This window comes from Hyalella azteca, unplaced genomic scaffold (assembly GCF_000764305.2).
Source record: "Hyalella azteca isolate HAZT.00-mixed unplaced genomic scaffold, Hazt_2.0.2 contig4152, whole genome shotgun sequence".
NCBI lineage: Eukaryota > Metazoa > Arthropoda > Malacostraca > Amphipoda > Hyalellidae > Hyalella > Hyalella azteca.
Window position 1 is genome coordinate 429,799 of NW_025934377.1, and position 20,526 is coordinate 450,324.

Consider the following 20,526-nt stretch of genomic DNA (forward strand, 5'->3'; position numbering starts at 1 on the left):
CACTAACTTGACTTACCTTCACGCTCATTATCACTAACTCCACTTACTTTCATGCTCGTAATCACTAACTTCACTTACCTTCATACTCATTATCACTAACTTGACTTGCCTTCACGCTCATTATCACTAACTTGACTTACCTTCACGCTCATTATCACTAACTTCACTTACTTTCATGCTCGTAATCACTAACTTCACTTACCTTCACGCTCATTATCACAAACTTCACTTGCCTTCACGCTCATTATCACAAACTTCACTAACTTGAACAAATTGTGGGAGTTTGGTATACTCATAAACGATGTACTGCAATGGCGCTGCTAGAGCTATATTCTATTGAGCAAATATGTGAACCGGTAGATAAAATATAGAAAATGATATAATTTTACTTGTTCTGGTTTTCCTGGAGGATCTTGAGCTGTTGAAACATGAAGAATATGACGAGTTCTACATTAGTATATTTGCATTGAAATGACCCATATACATAACAATATGCAATATTGACAATTTGCTTAAACTGTTTTGATTGTGAAATTTTACCTCATATGCTGCTATGTAAAATTTTTATAATCATTAATATCTGTTCAATGAATTATATTACCTATACGTGATTATCAACTTTATTGGATGATCAACTTTATTCGAGTGAAATAAATTTATTCGTTGTACTGATTTCTCTGTATTTGTGCGAACACTAATTATAACCTTTGTGTAAGTGAATAGTCAACTTTATTCGAGCTAACTAAACCAATTTGTTGCACTAATCCTCTTGGTTTTGTGCTGCATTTGCCTGCATCTCTCAGGGGCCTAGTGGACCTCCGGGGAAAAACGGGTTTCCGGTACGAATCCCTGCATGATACTAAGTGCTATTTCATTCCTTAATTGCATGCACGCTTTGCATCATTTCTCGCTTGAAGAAATTTAGTACAATTTTTATAAATATATTTGTTTATCTAACAAAATTAATGGAAGTTTGTTTCTCCGCTGTGGCGCTCAATTTTGGAACGGCTTCGTTCTGTGGAACATATATTTTTTACACGAATTTGGTGCATGGCTTCAGAGCTTTCATTGATTATTGCTCAGTCCTTCTATATTTTCATCCGCGTGTTCGTGGGCGCAATATCTTTATTGACTCCTGACGTTTGTTGTTCCGATTTATTTTTTCGCTGTCAAATTGAAAACTTTTATTCAACGATTTTGAGAGCCAGCCAGCTCACTCGGCAGGGATGGGGCAGTAAGAGATAATATTCTTTCTATTTATGTCTTATCGAGCTACAAAAATTGAAAGGACAATTGATGATTGGCTTGTGATAATTAGCTGGTGAATTAGTGACCTGATAGGTTAAACTCGTATTTTGCTTACTTGTTAATCTATGACGATTGGCCGTCGAACAATTGGCTGCCGAACGCTAGGCCAGTGAATGATTTGCTGCCCAACGCTAGGCCAGTGAATCATCGACAGTCGAATGATTGGCTGGTGAATCATTGACTGTCGAATGATTGTCTGGTGAATGATCGAATGGTGATTAGCCCCCGATTGGCCAGCAAGCGCAGAACTGCCCCTATATATGTAGTGCTGGACTGGATGTGGCGGCGTCCATCGTGTGGATGAGGAATTAATTGGCGGTCGGTGCGGAAAAAAAGATTACCTGGAAATTAGTATGTTCAGACAGATGCGTTTTGTCAGAGATTTTTATCTCTGAGTAATTGGGCGGTGCCACTCAATTGCGCCCGAGAACATGATTGCTAGGGCGACCAGAGTGGATTTTAGGTCGTCATATTCACCATATCCGAAATACATTTTCTTGCCCGGAGTACTGCATGGCGTTTGTTTTGTGGGCCTTAGAATGTGAGCCAAAATAGATAATAATTTTCTTCGTCTTGCTCTTAGTTTTACGTAATTTCGAATTGATTGAGAACGAAATTTATATTGTGAAGTCTCTGGTTTTATTGTAGAATTTTGTTGAACTTCAGTCACTTTTCAGCTCATTGACGAGGTCTTGTTACCTTGAGAAATTTAGAAATTTATCTTGAGAAATTTCACTTTTTAATCCCCCGATAAAGCAAATTAAATTTGTGTTTTTAGATTATCTATTTCCTGTATGCGCTTTTTCGTCTTTGAATTAGATGTTCATTTTGCAAAAATGTAAGTCCTCTTTGTTGTATCGATGTCTGTTTCAACTATCAACATGTCGCTAGGACTTTAATTTATTGTTATATCTGTGTGTTGATTTTTGCATGGAAACATTTAGATATTAACACTCCGCGCTATCAGTGATTCCAAATCGCCATGCAGCTTTTTGCCCATGTGTGGATAATACAGACCCAATCAGGCTGGCAAAAGGGCGTATCAGTATCACGGGCTGAAATTTCGATACTTTTTTAGAAAGTATGACCTATACATTTTTCAGAGTGATTAGAGATTCCCTGTCATCAAATTTATGCATTATTTTCATTTCTATATATATTGGCTGACACTCATCTAGCATATCAATGTCTAATAGCGAACTAATCTTCTCATTTATTTGGTTCATTTACCAATCTTATCATCAATTAATGATGGCATTACATCAATTAGTTATGTTCATCTGCCATGAACTTTGTTTTATTATCATTCCAATTTCATCTTCATGCTGCAGGGCCCCATCGGCTTGGACGGTCCCAAAGGCGAACCCGTGAGTATTTACGCGACTACTAAACTAAAATTTATAATAAAATTGTAATTATTTCTTATTTTATTGGAGAATGATCAAAATTAGATTATCTTTTACTCCAAACTTCGAACACCCACCAGTATCTTCTAACTGACTACACTGATGATTGGAGTAATCTAAATGCTGGCACTATTTACCCTAGATTTAACTGTAGAAATGTTGCCCATTATTTACTCTGAATTTAAAGCGGCAATTGTTACACATTGATTACCTTAAATTCAAGTCAATAATTATAACCTACTGATAACCCTGTATTTTTGACAAGAATTGTAACGGTTGTCGTTGTAGTTTTTTTTTTGGTATGCTTACATTGATGTAAGTCGCAAAATATATGGAAGATTCCAATACTTGTTCACTCAGTTTCGTAACTTGGGTATTCTCAGCATTCGGTATTGCGTATACCCGATTAAAGTTTCTCGATTTTTTCGTGTATCTTGTGAATCTCGTAAATCATCATTCACGATGATAAAATTATTATTTTTGTAATGACATACATATAATGAAGTTCTTGCTTGAATGAATGGCAAGATTTCTGGCAAGGTGCATAGTGTCCCACAATAATGTCTCCGGCTCCCTAATGGATTCTACGTCGTATCTTTGCTTGCAATTTAGACAATTACAGTTTCTGCGTTCTTTATTCTGTCGTTTGGCACCCAAGACTCTTTTTGTGAAAAAACATACATTGCGTAAAGAAATTAAAACTAAACTTGTTAATTTGAAGCGGATATATAATGGATTAGAAGGGGATATTATTGTAGGAGACCCTACGTATTTATTCTTAGAGCATAATGCTGTGCAGGGTGAGCCTGGTCCTAAAGGCGCCAAGGGTGACCCTGGCTCTGGCTATGAACTCATCTCAAAGTCGAAGGTGAGTGACTCATGAGGGATACAAGTTTTCTTATAATTCTTATGATTTGAAATTTCGTTTTCATTTACATTGAATGCTATGACAAGCTATGAAAATTAAGCAAAACAGTGACATTTTCTAAGAGAGAAACACGGTTCTTGTTTACTGAGTAAGCTTGAAACTGTATATTTCTTCAATATCTTAAAAGATCGGATAAATTTTACCGAAAAATATTTTTGTCAAAGCCGTTAAGTAAACGGCTGTTTCAAAGAATTTTACAAATGATTCTCCTTTAAGCTCGTTTAATGTGATTGCTCATTGATCTAAACGCCCAAGGACTCTTGGAAACTTCGAAGATGTTGACGCAATTGGTGAAACTTAGAGGAGGAAGTGCAAGACTTGAGCGGCTCAAAGGCGTAGCGTTGGAAGCGCCTAGCTGCTATTAAGTGTTGGTGGACAATTGGTCGATTTCTTGAACTTAGTGGCGCCAGGTCATTGCTGTAATTTTTATTCACTAGTATTGTTATTTTACTTATTTATACAAAAAATCAACGTACTATTGATGAAATAATTTATGTGCAACTAAGACAGATTTTTTACTTCATGGAAGAACGAAATGACTCGATCAAACTTGAAAACTTTCGGCTGCACTTGTGTGCGTATGATTTCATTGCTCGTTTCTGTAACATAAGCGATATCTGCTATACGACGCTGGTCATGAATGGACTGCTGAGATGTCGTTATGGTCTCCCACGAAACTGGAACTTCTTGAACCCTATAGAACTTTTAGAACCTCGGGTAAGCCATATTGGGCTTAACATTACTTAAACTGAATTGAGAATTTCTCAATGTAGTTGTCGCTCGTGATGCTCACAAAGCTAGGACGCTGCGTTGGCCTATGTCTACAAATGGGATATTTTTCAGTGTAATCGTCGCGAAAGATAGTCATAAAGTTGGGATACTGCATCGTCCCAGCGCAAAAATAGCCAGTGTCTCTGTCGTAGTGTAGGTGTGATATATTGATGCTCAGAAAGCAAGAATGCTGCTTCGGCCTAGTGCAACAACAGAGTTTCTTCAGTGTAGTTGCAGCTGTCAATGTTCAAAAAGTTAGGACACTGCGTTGGACAATTGCCACCACGAGGTTTCCTAGCTCAGTGTAGCAGCTCACGCAATAAAAACATTGCGTTGCCTTCCGTCCTGGTGCGGCAGTTTCCTCTTTCTTTTCGGTGCTCCAAGTTCGGTGCTTGAGCTTCTCTTAACGGCACCGCAGGCAACAAGTTGCTTTGCAGGTCTTACGAGCTTCTTGATGAACGACCAACTCGAGGAAAAACTTTTGTCTGGGCTGCCACTTGGTAGCTTTGCACTAACTTTTCGCCATTAACCTTTGCTACAAATATTGCCACTGTATCACAACCATTTCCTCTGAACCATTTATTGTTACTTATTTTCATGTGTCATATATGATGTCAACATCTCAACTGTACAGTTATTTTTACATGGAACTAATTTTTCAAAATGGGTAATCATTCACATACAAAGGCTATGATTTCAGGCTTAATTCATTCAATATATGTAATAGCTGGGAAATGATCTGTGGCTGCCCTCAAATTGAGGCCAGAGACAAAAGTTTACAATTTTATCCTTTTCTTTTTGGTGAAGAAAATTAACATTATTTCCTGGCATCCAGCAGCTTTTCTTGGCTCATATTTCGATGTGTGATTCAAACTTTTAACTTAGTGGCATATCCTGTTAAAAAAACAATTTGTTTCCACTCATCCTTCGAAATTTTTGGCGCACTCATTTCTTTTGAAGATGATTGATATTTAATTTCCGAATACTTCACTCAACTTCCGTCATGCATTGCTACATGATTCATTTAATTCTTGCGCGCCACATTTACCAACGTTTATACACTGTTACCTCTGTAATGAGCCTGCCTTGTGCGCCTCAGGGCGTGAAGCGCTCCATCACGACGCTCGAGGGCGGCGCGCTCGGCTATGCGGAGATCATCGCTATAAAGGTACCCGCCATACGACTGTCTCTTGTTACTTTAAAATGCATGATACTTCTGTAGTTCTATACAGTACAGTTGCTAAATTATGTGTGTAGGCTTCATTATTTGAACAATGAACCTTCACAGGTGAAACAGTGGAGTCTTCACTTCGCCACGTGGAGGAAAAAGCGGCCATGAGCTTAAGTTTTATCTTAGACCTTAGCTTCCGATTATATCCTCCATTAATTTATTAGCGGCTATTTCTTCTACTTGAGTCACATAATTTTGTATGAACAAGATTTCAAGGCTTCATGAGCACAGGACGGTTATTACGCATGTTATTCCTACGAGACATCCTTGTGCCACTTGATCCTTCAGTACAATCCTGCATTGCACGAGTCTCCCATGTGCTTGGTAAAACAAGTCCTTTTACAAGCATGCTCATACTTTGCTTCTACGCTCCCTTCTTAAGTGAATGAAAATATTATTTTCCGACAAGTTACGAGCTAGAGGATAATTTTGCCCATTCTACATAGTCACATGTATTTCATTATCCCGATATTTATTTTGGTTATGCATACGCGAGAGCAGGCGACTGTGTCTTGTGACACGCACGCTGAGTGCTGTGACACGCACGCCTAGTGTTGTGACACGCACGCTGAGTGTTGTGACACGCACACTGAGTGTTGTGACACGCACGCTGAGTGTTGTGACACGCACGCTGAGTGTTGTGACACGCACAGTGATTGTTGTGACACGCACGCTGAGTGTTGTGACACGCACGCTGTGTTGTGACACGCACACTGAGTGTTGTGACACGCACGCTGAGTGTTGTGACACGCACACTGTGTTGTGACACGCACACTGAGTGTTGTGACACGCACACTGAGTGTTGTGACACGCACACTGAGTGTTGTGACACGCACACTGAGTGTTGTGACACGCTCACTGAGTGTTGTGTGCGCAAATTTTGGCTGAAATCTTTTCGATATCTGGGAATGACTTTTTTTGTTTTACATTTGAACGCGACTTAGATCGAGTCATAGTACATTCGCCTCGTATTTTTTATCTATTATTTTTACATTTTGTATTTTGTTTTGTTCTGTTTTCTTGTTTCAGGGAGACTCGCCCGAGTCTTGGCGGTATCCTGATGCTAGTAAATTAGTTCTTATCAAAGTAAGTGTCATGCATCTTGTCTCCGTAGATCCTGCTGTGCCGTTGCTTGCTTTATAGTCTTATATGTAAATCAGTAGTTTTAAGTAATAAATAGATACAATAATACACATGAACTTTGTGTGGTTAAGATTTCCATGTTATTGATGTCTCATGTTGTAATTCAATGCCTGCTTATACGCGTTTCTTAAGAAAATTCTGAAAATAAAGCAGAAATATCAATTATGTCAATTTTTCGAACAGTTTAGTGTTTCTTCATCTACTATACTTTTATGTCTGCCAAGCGTGCATTGAAGACGCATTAAATAGCGTAATTGAGTGGATTTATTCTTTCTACAATATAATTGAAATAGTTTTTAACAAATTCTAAATGATCTGATTATCTGTTTGGACTAACACTAACTTTCGATAGATAATTTGATTGACATAATATATTTAATAAATAATCTGATTACATAGTGTTTTTGCTGCTTATCCTACAGTCGATCGCATGGAAATAAGTCTTCTAACTAACACCGCCTAACTCTTGTATTTTGTCCATAATTGCCAAGTAGCTCATCAGCAAATAACTATAAATTAGTTGGCGTAGTTGGAACTTCAATTAATCTGCGTTTCGTCCGAACCCAACTTTGCATATAATTATTATCTATTTTGTTCGCAGTTTTTTAATCCTGCTTACTTGACAGGGAGACCCGGGTCCCCCTGGACCCCCGGGCCCCATGGGACCCCCCGCGAAAGACGGTCTGCCGGGACTAGACGGGCGGGACGGCTACCCTGGGGAGCCGGGAAGTCCCGGGCCAGCGGGACCTGAGGGACCGCCTGGGCCCGTGGGACCGCCGGGACCCAAAGGAGATGTGGTGAGCAGGCCTGATCACGGCACAGACATTCAGGAGAAAAAAGCTCGGGAATTTTCTGTTAAATTTTCTCATGAATATCTTTTACGTTTACGGCGTTAAAAATGCCGTATATTTTTATGGATCCTTAGCCGCGTTCACATGACCGCTTCTGTTATAAATTGCTATTCATTTCCTGCCCTTCGATGATCATTGCAAGCTCCATAACTTATATATTCATGTGATGAATGTATCATCGTCTAGACTCGAACGATATGATACAATCGCTTTGCTACAATGATTGACTGGTACCCATAGTAGTACCATAGTCCCTTGGATGGCAAAGACTTGGCATGCTAGTATGCGGCTTGTCATAATATTCTGTGTCCGACTTGAGCTTTTCTTGGTTCTTTTCGCGTTCGCAAGACAAACTAGTTTTGTTGTCTCTATCGAATTGCCATCGGCATGGCAATACTCCGGCACGGCAATCCCGTCAACAAACTTGGAAAAAAACAAACAAGTCAACAGTTGACGGCAAAACGGAATATCCGACGTTCCTGCGTTTGGGCGTGGAGCTAAAGATCACCGTCGCTGGTCCACTTATTATTATTATTATTTGTTTTATTATAGCATTATTTTTAGTGCTGCGTTTTGCAATGTTCATTATAGTATTAAGATATTTGTCTCGTGATCTGTTGTCGTTTCCCTCAAACCTGTTTATCTATTCACATATTGTTGCGACTAATTCTTGCGTAAATTTGATCTGAAAATCATAAAAAATGAAAATAAGAAAATTACACTTCATTTTCATTCCCAATAATCGTATACTCTAGCTTGACTTCAACTTTTTGAATACTCAAACACTCAAACAAATCAATGCACCCACTATTTGAACGTTCGTCTACGGTAACAGCAGCCGGAATCAATGGCACCCGTAACTGCAGGCCTGGTGACGAGCGTTACCTTCACAGGGGGTTAAAACTTCTCATTTAATACTGAATTAATGTCCGTGTCCCTTACATATTGGCGCCGAGAGGCGGTAAACAAAAGGTATAAACCTAAATGCTAATCCCTTGATCCTGAAGTTCATACCTCCTACGCAGGGTCGTCGCGGGGTGCACGGGCGTGTTGCAAAGCGCGGCAAGCCCGGCCTCAACGGACCGAAGGGAGAGACCGGCGAGCGCGGACTGCCTGGCGAGAAAGGTGCGATCTTATTACATGAGGGAAATATCCATGTGAATATTTAAATATTAATGTGACAAGCTGCATTTGGCTAGCTTCTAAAACCAAGTTCTTTTAACTCTTATCAGACTGCATTGTGCAGAATTTTACGTTATAATTATACCGAGTTTGGTTTCAGTTGTACCTATGCAGTCCTAGAGTTAAAACACATATTATTATATGCTTGGCATAAGAGACTCATGTTCAATACGTGTAAAAATATTGAAATGATCTGCATTCACTGCGCTTGTAACACGTAGTAGTATATTTAAAACATAGATATGCTGGGCGTATAATAAACATGTTCAATATGAGAGTTGAAATGGAATACATCTGCCTTGGAATTGTACTTGAATGAAAATCCAAGTATTTTTTAAGTCTCTCAACAAAAGTTAATAAATCAAGTAGAAACTGCATGTCTTTCAGGTATTAAAGAAAATAATAACAACTTTACCATACTGTATCAAAAGCTTGTTGTTATGATCTGCATCAGATTTAATCTGAGAAAAGCTATACATGCAATGCGAGACAAATTTATTTCTCAGTTCTGAAACTAAAGCTAAACGTGGAGCTTTTTGAAAGTTAAAAATTAAACGAAACAATTTACTGTATCAAGTCTAGAGTTTCAGTTTTAAGATAAAGTATATTTTACAGGCGAGAAAGGTAGTTTAGGGGCGATTGGCCCCAAAGGGAACCCCGGCATCCGGGGCCCGCCCGGTATCGATGGTATGCACGGGGAATCTGGGCCTCAGGGCCCGCCTGGCCTGCCCGGCATGCTGGGGCCCAAAGGAGAGAAGGGCGACTACGGGGACATCGGGCCTCCCGGCCTCATGGGACCACCGGGCCTCCCTGGGCCTCCGGTAAGACTTGGTTTTACTTTTAACTTTTGTTTGAAAATCATTATTGTTTTAGCTTTTCGTTTCTTCGCAAGTTTGTATCGATATTTTTTGTTTGTTATTTTTTTTTTGGGGGGGGGGGATTTTTCCGAAAATTTCTCGTAAATTTATCATAGGTTGACATCTTATTTTGATGAATCTGATTCAAAAAGAAAAAATATTCCTACTCAGCTGGTCCGTTGAGGCATTTTTCACTTGTTTCCTCGAGTATTTGATCTGGCAAATTCGAATAATTTTGTCTTGTAATCTTATATACCATGAATTAATTTTTTTAATAATTTCGTTCCAAATTTTCGGTGCCCTCGTGTGTCTATGTTAATATTGATCATATATTAATTTGTCGGCATTGAAAATTTTAAAATTGTCTTTTAAAATTGGCAATTTTAAAATTGTCTAAAATTGTCTTTCATTTAAAATTTTAAAATTGTCTTATTTTCTCGCAGGGACTGCCAGGTCTGCAAGGCGACAAGGGCGACAAAGGAGACTCGGTACGAATGCAATCGTTTTAATTTCGGTTAAGCTTTATCCAATGTGACGTTTAAATTAAATGTTTGAAATATATTTCTGAACTTAGCGTTGAATATGATGATACTTACAGTCAAGAGTATTGAATATACAAGAATTGCTGAAATATTTCTTGGATATATTTTATTGCTTGTATTGCGACAAGGGCGTGTTCATTTCATGTTTCATAGTTTCACATCATTACATGAAATTTTAAAGCCATACTGTATAGTTTTTTGTGTGTTGATGCTTTAAATTTTCATATTAAGTGATAATAAAGTTGTTCATTGTTACATTTTGTCCAGAACTTAGGGCTACATGCAAAATGTTAGTACTTCGACCGTAATGGCATTTGAAATTTTGAAATTTATTCTAATTTTATTCCGGCATAACTTCTACTACTTGAGAAAGTGAACAGCCAGGCTTAATAACTCATTGACAATAAAAAAATTTGATTTGAAGACGAAACTCTTGTTTTTTCTGTAGGCGAGAAAACTCAACTCTAGTTTCGAAGCCAGATTTAACCGTAACTTTTATTATCGGTTGAATTGAAATGAAGCTGTTCAGTAAGATAAATGTATCAAATACAAAATTTATACCAGTCATGACAATTTAAAAATCAAATTATTCCAAGATTTATCCAGAATAATGCATATATAAGATATACCAGCTATTAATATGTTAGCGAAGGCACGCATTCCATTGATATTTTCTGCTGTAACTGCTGTAAATGTGATGTAAAAAATGTGATGTAAAATGTTGGCGTTACTGGCAATTTGGCTCCCTCATCCCCCCTGCCTCAAGGACGCTCCCGTCGCGCGGTCTGTGGCCGCTCGGCCAACTAGAGGGCGCTTTGTAAGTGTGTCCCGCCCCCTCCCCCTCCTGCTTAAGTCAACTAGTATCATGACTATGCATCTACTTAACTTCCGGAGGAGTCATGCTCTCCCCCGCCCTACTTAACTTGACTAGTACCATGACTATACGTCTACTTACTTTAGGACGCTTCATGCTCTCCCCCGTCTTACTCAACTTGACTAGTACCCTGACTATGCACCTACTAATCTTACACCAAAATAGGTATGAGTATAGGAGATTGTGGAGGGTTTACCGACGCCTCCGCTAACTTAGCGTGCCTCGTACCCCGACTATCTGCTCGCTTATTTTCTATCAAAATAAGTAACTGCAACCCCGGCAGTGGCGAGCCTTGCCATTTCCCGACAGTTTTATGCTGAATACTTGACGACTTTCCTTCTCTTATGCAGAGCCTCAATATTAGCTTGGTGACGTAAATAAGCAGCGCTTTATAAATTCCTGTAAAAGCAAAAACTAAAATTTAATAATTACCGCGAACAAAGTTTTTCGTTTTTTTTTTTGTCACAATAGCTTCTAAACTTAACCTTCATTCAGTCCATTCTGCGTAGCCTAAACGAGGATTGTTACAATTCTTAATTATTTTCAATTTAATATTTATCTATTGACACAAATTCGTAAATCCTCTCAAATTTTCAGTGGTATTCAAATAGTTCTCAACATCATTTGCATATTTTAACGTAAATCGCTGCTTTCAAACGAAGACATGACGACTTCACGACGGAACCCAACGGCTCTCACTAAACTCCCTCGGACGCCCGCCAGATTTCTAAAATATTCTTCTATGTAGATGGATAAGTTTGATGTTGTGGCTGCATGTTGACATAATACTTTGCTTTCTTGGGGTCTCTCCACCGTCGTGGCGGCCTCCTTCTCTCTTACAGAAATTGAAAAAGATTCGCAGAAGACAGGTACGTGAGCTGTGATTTTGATGGGTGTGCATCAGACAGCTGACGTTGAAATGACGTTGAATTTCAATGATGTTGTTTAACGAAACGTTGATTACGTTGATTTCAACCAAATCGACTACTGTTTCATGAAACGTTTATTACGTTGTTTTCAACGAAATCAACCGTTGTTTAACAAAACGTTGATTAATTGGTTTCAACGAAATCAACTGCTGTTTAACGAAATTTGATTACGCTGTTTCAGCGAAATCAATTGTTGTTTAATAAAACGTTGATTAATTGGTTTCAACGAAATCGACTGCTGTTTAACGAAACGTTGATTACGTTGTTTCAGCGAAATCAATTGTTGTTTAATAAAACGTTGATTACGTTGTTTCAGCGAAATCAATTGTTGTTTAATAAAACGTTGATTAATTGATTTCGACGAAATAAACTGTTTAACGAAGCGTTGAATACGTTGTCAACGAAATCAACTTATAATCAACGTCGTTTCATCGTCATTTGCCTGGAGGGTGACTTCTGATGTGGCGCGTGCGGTATGGAACGGTTACAGAAACACTTATTCATACATCATATTTTAAAATTCCTAAATATTGCTACGTATTTCTGACGGGGGCTGAAGTACAAGACTAGATTAATTTTGAGTGTTATTATTTGTAATTGTTTTTGATGAGGCTTGAGAAATAGATTAGTTATCATTTCATTATTCTGCTATGAAAGTTTTGTTGAAACATTTTTACATTTATCATGTTGCTGGTGAATTTTGTGAGATTTTATTGTTGAAATATTGAAATTTTATTCATTACTTAGCTTGTCTCTTAATTTATGCTAAACATTTCTAAATATTTTTATAACTTGATATTTCAGGGAACAGCGAACTCCTGGCAGGTTGAAGAAGTGGTGAGTCGATGGAATATATGAGTTTTTGAATCTTTTGAACAAATTATATTTCCTCTCCGTAATTAGAACTTTAAATTCGCATAATTTTCTCACATTATTGCATCATTTCTAGCTACAACTTTACGGTCATTTCGCCTGGCATTTTGATCAGTAATTTTTGTTGAAAATATTGCTGTGCTTATTCGTAAATTTTTATTCACAATAACTCGCATAGATTATATTACTATGTTCGTTCGAAATTCCTGTTATTTATTTTAGAATAATTATTTATGCTGAAGATATTATTGCTCAATTAAGCAAAATATTGTGCCTTTCAGGTGTCTGGCCCTCCCGGCCCCCCAGGTGTGCCCGGTCTGCCCGGTCTACAAGGCCCCCCCGGCATCAAAGGAGACCGTGGTCTGGACGGTCTAAAGGGAGAGATGGTGAGTCTTGCATGAATTAATTATAATTATGATTATTATATTTGTGGATACTATTTAAATTGTTTTTAAATTGGGTAATATATTTGCTCGAGGCCTAATTGTTAACAAATATGGATTTATTTATTTCATTTGTAATGTGTAAAGTGCAGAAGACTTACTATGCCTTTCATGCAAATGACTTCACAACAACCTTTAATCAACGATATTTCAACATCAGATATGGGAAAGACCATGGAAAGTTTGCTTCACATCGTTGTTTCTGTGGGTAAATTCACGACGGTTTGAGTTTATCGATGATTTATTGCTTTGTGTTCATGTGGAAATCTGAGTATTTGAAAAAAAATTAATTACCAAGTTTAAAATTTGAATTTCCTTATCATTATTTATTTTTATTTATATTTATCTATTTATTTATTTTATTCTTTATTTATTCAAATCATTATTTATTTTTATTTATTCATTTTTATTTTGTTATTTTATTTTATTGTTTATTTTATTACTTGTTTAATTGGGTTTATTTTTTACCATTTTCATATTATTTTTTATTAAATTATTCCTAGTATTGCTTAGTGCTTTTTGAATTGGTTTGTTACTTTCAATTAACATTCGTTTTTGTGTCCCCTGCTGCAGGGTCTGCCTGGAGAGAAGGGTGACCCTGGCCCCATGGGTCTACCTGGCCCCATGGGGCTACGGGGGGAAAGCGGTAGGCCTGGGGACCCCGGCAAAATAGGCCCCGAGGTGAGCAGAAAATACTGAATCTAAAAAATGAATGAATTCATAGTTAGTATCATTCCCTAGATTCTCAATTGATATTCAAGGCAGCGTTCCTCGATATTTTTTGGCCCTCTCTTTGTATTCGATATCCTGTGTCTTTATCAGTGCCTTTGCTCGCGAGCTTCTTGTATTTTCAAAGAATTTTGGTTTGTGATTCGTTAAATTTTTCTAAAAAATCTAACTAATGTTAAAATAAATCATGTATTGAAGATATCGATTTTATTAACCACACTCACATCCCCTCTTTTTTCCCTAAATTTGTAGGGGCCACCAGGACTCGACGGCTTCAAGGTGCGTTCGTAATGTGATAAGTTACGATTGTTTATCTCTTGCTAATTGCATTGACTATTTATAACGCTTTTAAAATTAGTGTTTGATCCATTTATATTTTGTGTGCGAATCAAAAATGGCAATCAATTAATCATCATCGCTCACGTCATTTGATGGATGAGCAGCGTTATAAACAACGAGTTTTTTAGATCTTTAAATCATCATTCCTGCGTACAGTTTGCACTTTTTTTTAAATGTTTATGGTAATCGCTATTATTCGATCTAATCAGTGAATGATCACGACCAAGATCTGAATCTATTTTTGCCAGAATCTCATGTATTTATAATATTTATTTTTGTTTGTACTTCATTTATCATATGTAATTTGCAAACACGTTACGTACAAAACTAACATTACATGCGTTCATGCGTACAGGGAGCGCGCGGGGACCCCGGCAAGAAGGGAGAGAGGGGCGACGTGGGACTGCGGGTAAGACTTGCCAATACAGTACTGAGTTTACATGAAAATAATTGTCATATTACTCTTCGCTTTCAATCAAACTTATTTTCATACTATTCTTCGTCTAATTCCCTTCGTCAAATTCCCTTCGTCAATGCTATTCGTACGAGAGCTGGCGTCGATAGGCAGAGGGTGAAGTGTTCGATTCACAATCATGTTGAGTTAGGCTACAATGTTGCAAATGATTGTATGTAATGCTGTAAATTATTGTATGTCATGCTGCAAACAATAGTTTGTAATGCTGTAAATGATGGCAGATGATGTTTAAAATGATTATACGTAATTCTGTAAATTATTAATGTTGATGTCATGCTGCAAACTATTGTATGTAAGGGTGCCGAATTATTGTCTGTATTTCTGATTATTATAATTATAATTCAATCACAACTAATTTCTGACGCTTGACAGGGACCGAAGGGGGAGAAGGGCATGAAAGGGGGGCGGGGGCGGCGAGGCAAGAGGGGGGAGGTGGGCATGAAGGGGGAGATGGGACTGCCGGGGCTCGATGCCCCCTGTCCCACGGGTCCCGACGGCCTCCCCCTGCCGGGATGCGGATGGCGGGTCCCGCAGGTGAGGCGGGCCTGGTCCCCTTGGGCTCGTTTTTTCTCAGTTTTCATTTTTTTCTCAGTTTTTCCTCAGTTTTTCTTAAGTTTTTCTTCAATTTTCCTCAGTTTTTAAGGGTTTATCTTCGCGTTTAAATGTTTTCTTCGCGTTCAAGGACGTATTTTCTTTTTAAGGATTATCCTGTACGATTAATGTTTACCCACGTGCTAAGGTGTACTCATGTTCTAAGGTATACATTCATATTTAAAGTATTAACTTCTCGAGATTAAATTTTGTACTAACTCATCGCCTCCTAACGCTAATCTGTTGGTCTCAGGGCCTCAAGTTTACTGCTAACATTTGCGCTCTTGTCTATGTCTGCAATATATATTTATAATGCTTCTTGCCAGCGTTTGTTCTATGACTAAGCTTCGCTTTTAATTAAAGATCCATTGCAGGATCGCCTTTCCCAGTTTAGAATCCACAAGATATATTTTTCACTGATTGGAGACAAGATTTTGTTGTTCACTTTTATTTATGAATGGAAATGTTTATGTAAATATATATTAACAAATTTGGCCATGCAATACCAAAAGTGATTACCAACCTGACATATATTCAGTTTACTGTTCATACAATCATACTGCTTTACTCTGGGATAATCTGTTCAATTATGGTCGTGAAATTGATGCTCCTACATGGCAAATGCTCTAATTTCTTGACTGTTCTTATGGGTCATATTAAAGCCCTAATATGTCTGCTGTTCCTAAGCTCTCATTATTAGTCATTAATCTACCTTCCATATGCACCCTATTGAATCTCAAGTTAGTGTAACGTCCATATGCACCCTATTGAAGCCCATGCCAGTTTACCGTCTACATGGACCCTATTGCAGTCCAAGTTAGTCTACCCTAAAGAAGCCCTAATTTGTACATGATCACACGAGCATTCCTTCACACTCGCCGACTATTCGCGTCAAAAACGTGGTCCTTTTTTTCTACCCGCATCATCTCACTGTTGCTGCGTCTAACGCTAAATTTTCTTCATCGACTCCTTATATTTATATTGCTTGTCTTCAGGTATGCCTCTGACCTCATTTGGCTTTATTTATTCGGTTTATTCTTCATATTGAGCTTCTTTTTCGCTTCAATAAGTCAGCTAAACAAGGTGCATAATGAACTTTGCCATTAATTATGCTTCATAATGTCCGAAATATACGTACGTACCTTATTTTGCCCAATGACAAACTTTATTGCGGCCAGAAATACACTTCAAAATTATTAAAATACTTCATTATGGCTAATAACCTACTTCTGAATGCCAAAAAATCATACATAATAATGGCCAAGACTACAAATGTAATGAAATCAATGCTCGCGACTAATGAACGCAACGCCCCGCCATGAGCAGGCTGGTGGGCGGGGCGTCGAGGGACGCGTTGTTGTGCCGCACCCGCCACACCATCAGTCGTCTGCTGCTAACATCCTCGCGCCTGACCCTTATAGCGACCAGCCTGAAGCTTATAGCGACTCGCCTGATGCTTATAGCTACTCGTCTGATGCTTATAACAGCAGCACGCCTGAGCCTAACAACAGCAACACGCCTGATACTAACAGCAGCTCGTCTGCAGACAATACTAACAGCCTCCACTCTCCTGTTAACCCATCTTCTCCGGCTGCTCTGCGCCGTACCCAAGACTAAGGTCTGTTGCGAGCTGCTCAACAGGTGCGCATTCATCCTGATATTTTCTTCTACTTTAAGACGATACAATGTTGGCATATTCAATCCTTAGATTTCGGTAATTTTTCGTCGTGATGATACGTGTTTTTTCTCTTGCTTTTCAGAGCCATGATAACATCTTCCATAATCCGTGAAGAGGTCAACAGTCAAAGGCTTCAACGCAAATCTCATCGTCTTGTACATAATATTCTAAGAATCTTATAATTTTCAACAACCAACTCCACCTACGAAGAGATCAAATTTTCTGAGTAGATTTCATCAATGATGCGAAAGTGATCTCGGATTATTAGTATAAGAAAGACGAGCCAAAGCTACTGCTCGAAAATACAAACGGGCGAAATCCATTGGACTTCCAAAAATTCTTCCCTCGATCCGGAATCATCGATGTCAATTTTATATAAATTTAGTAATGCTAGAATCTTAACGTATTCCAATTTCTTGGAAATTTTGTTTTCATTGGTGGTTTTTACTGGCCTCGGAAGTGCTTGGTATAGTAAACGGTTCAGTCAAGTGTTGTGAATAAAATTTATAAGGTCACGATATTGCATATTTTGTTATATTATTCATCATTCGATTCTCCAAAGCAATAACTGCAGGCTACGACCGGTTTGAATTCTTTGTGCGGGTCTCTTGTATGGTTGATTTAAGATCATTTCTTGCAGTATGTTCGCGCCCAAATCTAGTTGCGCGAATAGCTAGTTGTTAGCATTCTGCATTAAATATAAAATCATCAATCTTTACGTTCCTGTTTCAAACTAACTCTTGATTTTTATGATAAATTATGCACGGACCGGTTACTTTACCACGTGATTGTTCACTTTGAACAAGTGAATAATGGGTTAAACTCTACGTCTTGTATCATTTTGTTAATATTGTTGTGTCAGTCGCCTTTCTTTTGTGGAGTGCCATTACTGCCGTCTGTGACTAGGTTCATTCATTAATGTGCTCAGAAACTAATAGGTAACCGGGGAAAGTAAATTGAGATTGTATTTTATAGTATGCGAACTGCCTTTTGTGTTCACGTCTGTCCTATGTAAATACCCAGTCAGGCCGTTGAAAAGTTCTCCCTGTGGCTTGATATGCTCTGTGTATATTAATTTTGCGCGAACCTTTTATTCTGCTTGGCGCTCTGCGATGTTGTTTGGAAACACATGAGCGCTGGTCAATGAAAATCTTGGATCGTGCAAACTTGTATTTTGGGTAAGGAAAATTCAGGACTGTTTTTTTTAATCACCTATGTACATATTGTACAGACAGCTGTAGCGTGTACGTAGATATTAAGATTTCGTTACATTTGACTTGAAATGAGACGTCGTGCCACGTTGTAGTAGCTTCCTGTGTTGAGTGTAAGTTGCTCTGTTGATGCTCGCATTAGAACTTCAGGATAATTTTAACTCTCTCTTTTCTTCGTGATTACAAAATTCAAATTCGGAGAAAAAACTGGCTAGGGTAATTATTGTGTCTACCTGTACAATATTAGTGATAAGCGCGTCCATTTACAAGGTAAACTATATCGTTCTAGGCTACTTTTACGAAACTTTTTGATATTTCTAAATTTAAGAAAAATTGCTCCAAGTTTAAAGTTAGGAATTTGCTTCCACTCAAGTCCTATGTTGGCAGCTGTCCATGGTAATTTTTCCAGAACCAATATTTTATTATTTTTAGAAATAAATCCATCACTGGTGAAATTTTACAACTCGATCGAATTAAGTATTGAAGGAACTATTGTGAATTGTAATTTTTATGCTACATTTTTTCGATCCCTCGTTCCGCAAATTCACCGCAATTAAATATAATTATCACATGAATTGTCAGTATTCACTTAAAATATTCATTTATTTCTTATGCTACGTGGCTCGGGGTCAGTGTAAAAGTGTAAAGATATTACAGCCAAAGAAAGCTCCGAGCTGGCCTGCAGACCGTAATTGGGATATTGATGAATAAATTACATCCGTCCTAACATTTGTTTGTACATATACGGCAGTGCTTGAAGCTACCTCAGTCGTCTGCTTTCGGTCGTAACTTCTTGATGTCTTGGTTGTAACTTTGCGATATAGATTTTGTTGTGTTGCGTTGTGAGTGTCGGCCATTTGCATCTACTTTTTGGCTGGCCTACAAAGCTTTCTGTTTCAAAAATGATTTCGACTCGGAGGCATTCGTTCCCTCTGGGTATTTCACCGAACTTTTTTTTTACTAATCACGTGTAGCTTTATCTAGGTAATGACTCCCATGTTGCAATTTGTTTTTTTCCTGATGCGTTTTCATAGGCATTCTAATCAATTAATCGAAACGTATACTAGTATTCGGTCCATGTGCAAAAATTCGAATAAGAAATCCCTTACCTGTGCAGCCGTGGGTCATAAATTCAACTCTTAAAATAAGCCTTGGATTCACGACCAGCAGACAATAACACACTACTCTGGAACATTGCTATTCTGACCAGTAACACACCACTTGAAGCTGACAGCGCCGAAGGCCTTCAGTTTACGGTTGAGCATGCTCGCTCATAAGCAGGCAGTTCTGCATCCGGTCTCGCCTACTCCGGCGTACCCTCTTCTGGCCTAACCTATTCACGCTGCTCGACTTAAAACCTTGCAGCCAAGCTCTACCTGCTCACTTGTCTGACTAGAGCCTAATTAAAGGTTAGGTCCGCTCAGGTTTATTGTGGGTTTAAAAATGTTGCAAGGAGAGTAAGTTAGGCCAATTGCAGTATGACCATGCTTACTTTGAGCACGCTAAAACAGTGTCGCAGACATACGACACCGTGGCTTCAACTTTAAGCACAAAACCGATATGCCCTCTAGCGTGCATGAACGCGGAAAGGAATGTAAACTTGAGTGTTAGTTGTGCTAAACTTGCCTGGCATACGTCCCAACTATAATAGACCTTTTTTATAATTTTATCAGTAACGGTACTATATTTGCATGATTGTAAAGCTGAAGCGTTGTAGGGCGATAATTTATTTGTTAAAGACTGATTTTAAAATCTTAGCTCTCTTTACCTGTGTCCGGCCCCTATTTAATAAATGTCGTACTTCTACACCGATATTATTTCTTAATTGCAAAGCTGGTAGATTTACGAATTTTACACATTTTTCAGTAGTCTGGTACTATCATTTTTTGAGTATGCGGAACCTCTGCGCTATGTCAAATAAATGTATATCATATCTTCGGTAATATACTTTTCCTTAATTTTGACCGTCCTTTAACTTTAAGTAAGTTGAACATTTTAACTCGTTTCGGGATCAGTCAAGTTGGCACAGGAGAGGTCCTTCAAGAAAGTCACTTGATACGTGTCCGTCCATCGCGAGTCCTGCGGTGACGCTTGTTAGCGTCGCGAGTTGCATAACTTGCATTAACGTCTCCTTCACCCTGGTATATGACGTCACTCACGTCAGT

At 38.3% G+C, this 20,526-nt stretch overlaps 1 protein-coding gene across 8 annotated transcripts in view; it reads left to right on the forward strand.

Moving 5' to 3' along the window:
* LOC108673101 (collagen alpha-1(XXIII) chain) overlaps positions 1–20,296 on the forward strand; it is a 112,558-nt gene extending 92,262 nt beyond the window's left edge. For 2 of the 8 annotated variants that reach the window (XM_047879891.1, XM_047879890.1), the window contains 18 exons: positions 804–839; positions 2,640–2,675; positions 3,514–3,582; positions 5,513–5,581; positions 6,674–6,730; positions 7,414–7,584; positions 8,664–8,763; positions 9,436–9,641; positions 10,121–10,165; positions 10,986–11,036; positions 12,827–12,859; positions 13,177–13,281; positions 13,912–14,019; positions 14,320–14,346; positions 14,762–14,815; positions 15,254–15,415; positions 16,799–17,113; positions 17,233–20,296. In XM_047879891.1, coding sequence (XP_047735847.1) covers positions 804–839; positions 2,640–2,675; positions 3,514–3,582; positions 5,513–5,581; positions 6,674–6,730; positions 7,414–7,584; positions 8,664–8,763; positions 9,436–9,641; positions 10,121–10,165; positions 10,986–11,036; positions 12,827–12,859; positions 13,177–13,281; positions 13,912–14,019; positions 14,320–14,346; positions 14,762–14,815; positions 15,254–15,415; positions 16,799–17,089 — 1,620 coding nt within the window. In that variant the 3' untranslated portion in view covers positions 17,090–17,113; positions 17,233–20,296. Of the gene's footprint in view, positions 1–803; positions 840–2,639; positions 2,676–3,513; positions 3,583–5,512; positions 5,582–6,673; positions 6,731–7,413; positions 7,585–8,663; positions 8,764–9,435; positions 9,642–10,120; positions 10,166–10,985; positions 11,037–11,935; positions 11,963–12,826; positions 12,860–13,176; positions 13,282–13,911; positions 14,020–14,319; positions 14,347–14,761; positions 14,816–15,253; positions 15,416–16,798; positions 17,114–17,232 lie in introns of all 8 variants that reach the window. The other 6 variants (XM_047879892.1, XM_047879893.1, XM_047879896.1 and 3 more) reach the window with 6 other exon arrangements.
* The last annotated feature ends 230 nt before the right edge of the window (positions 20,297–20,526 follow it).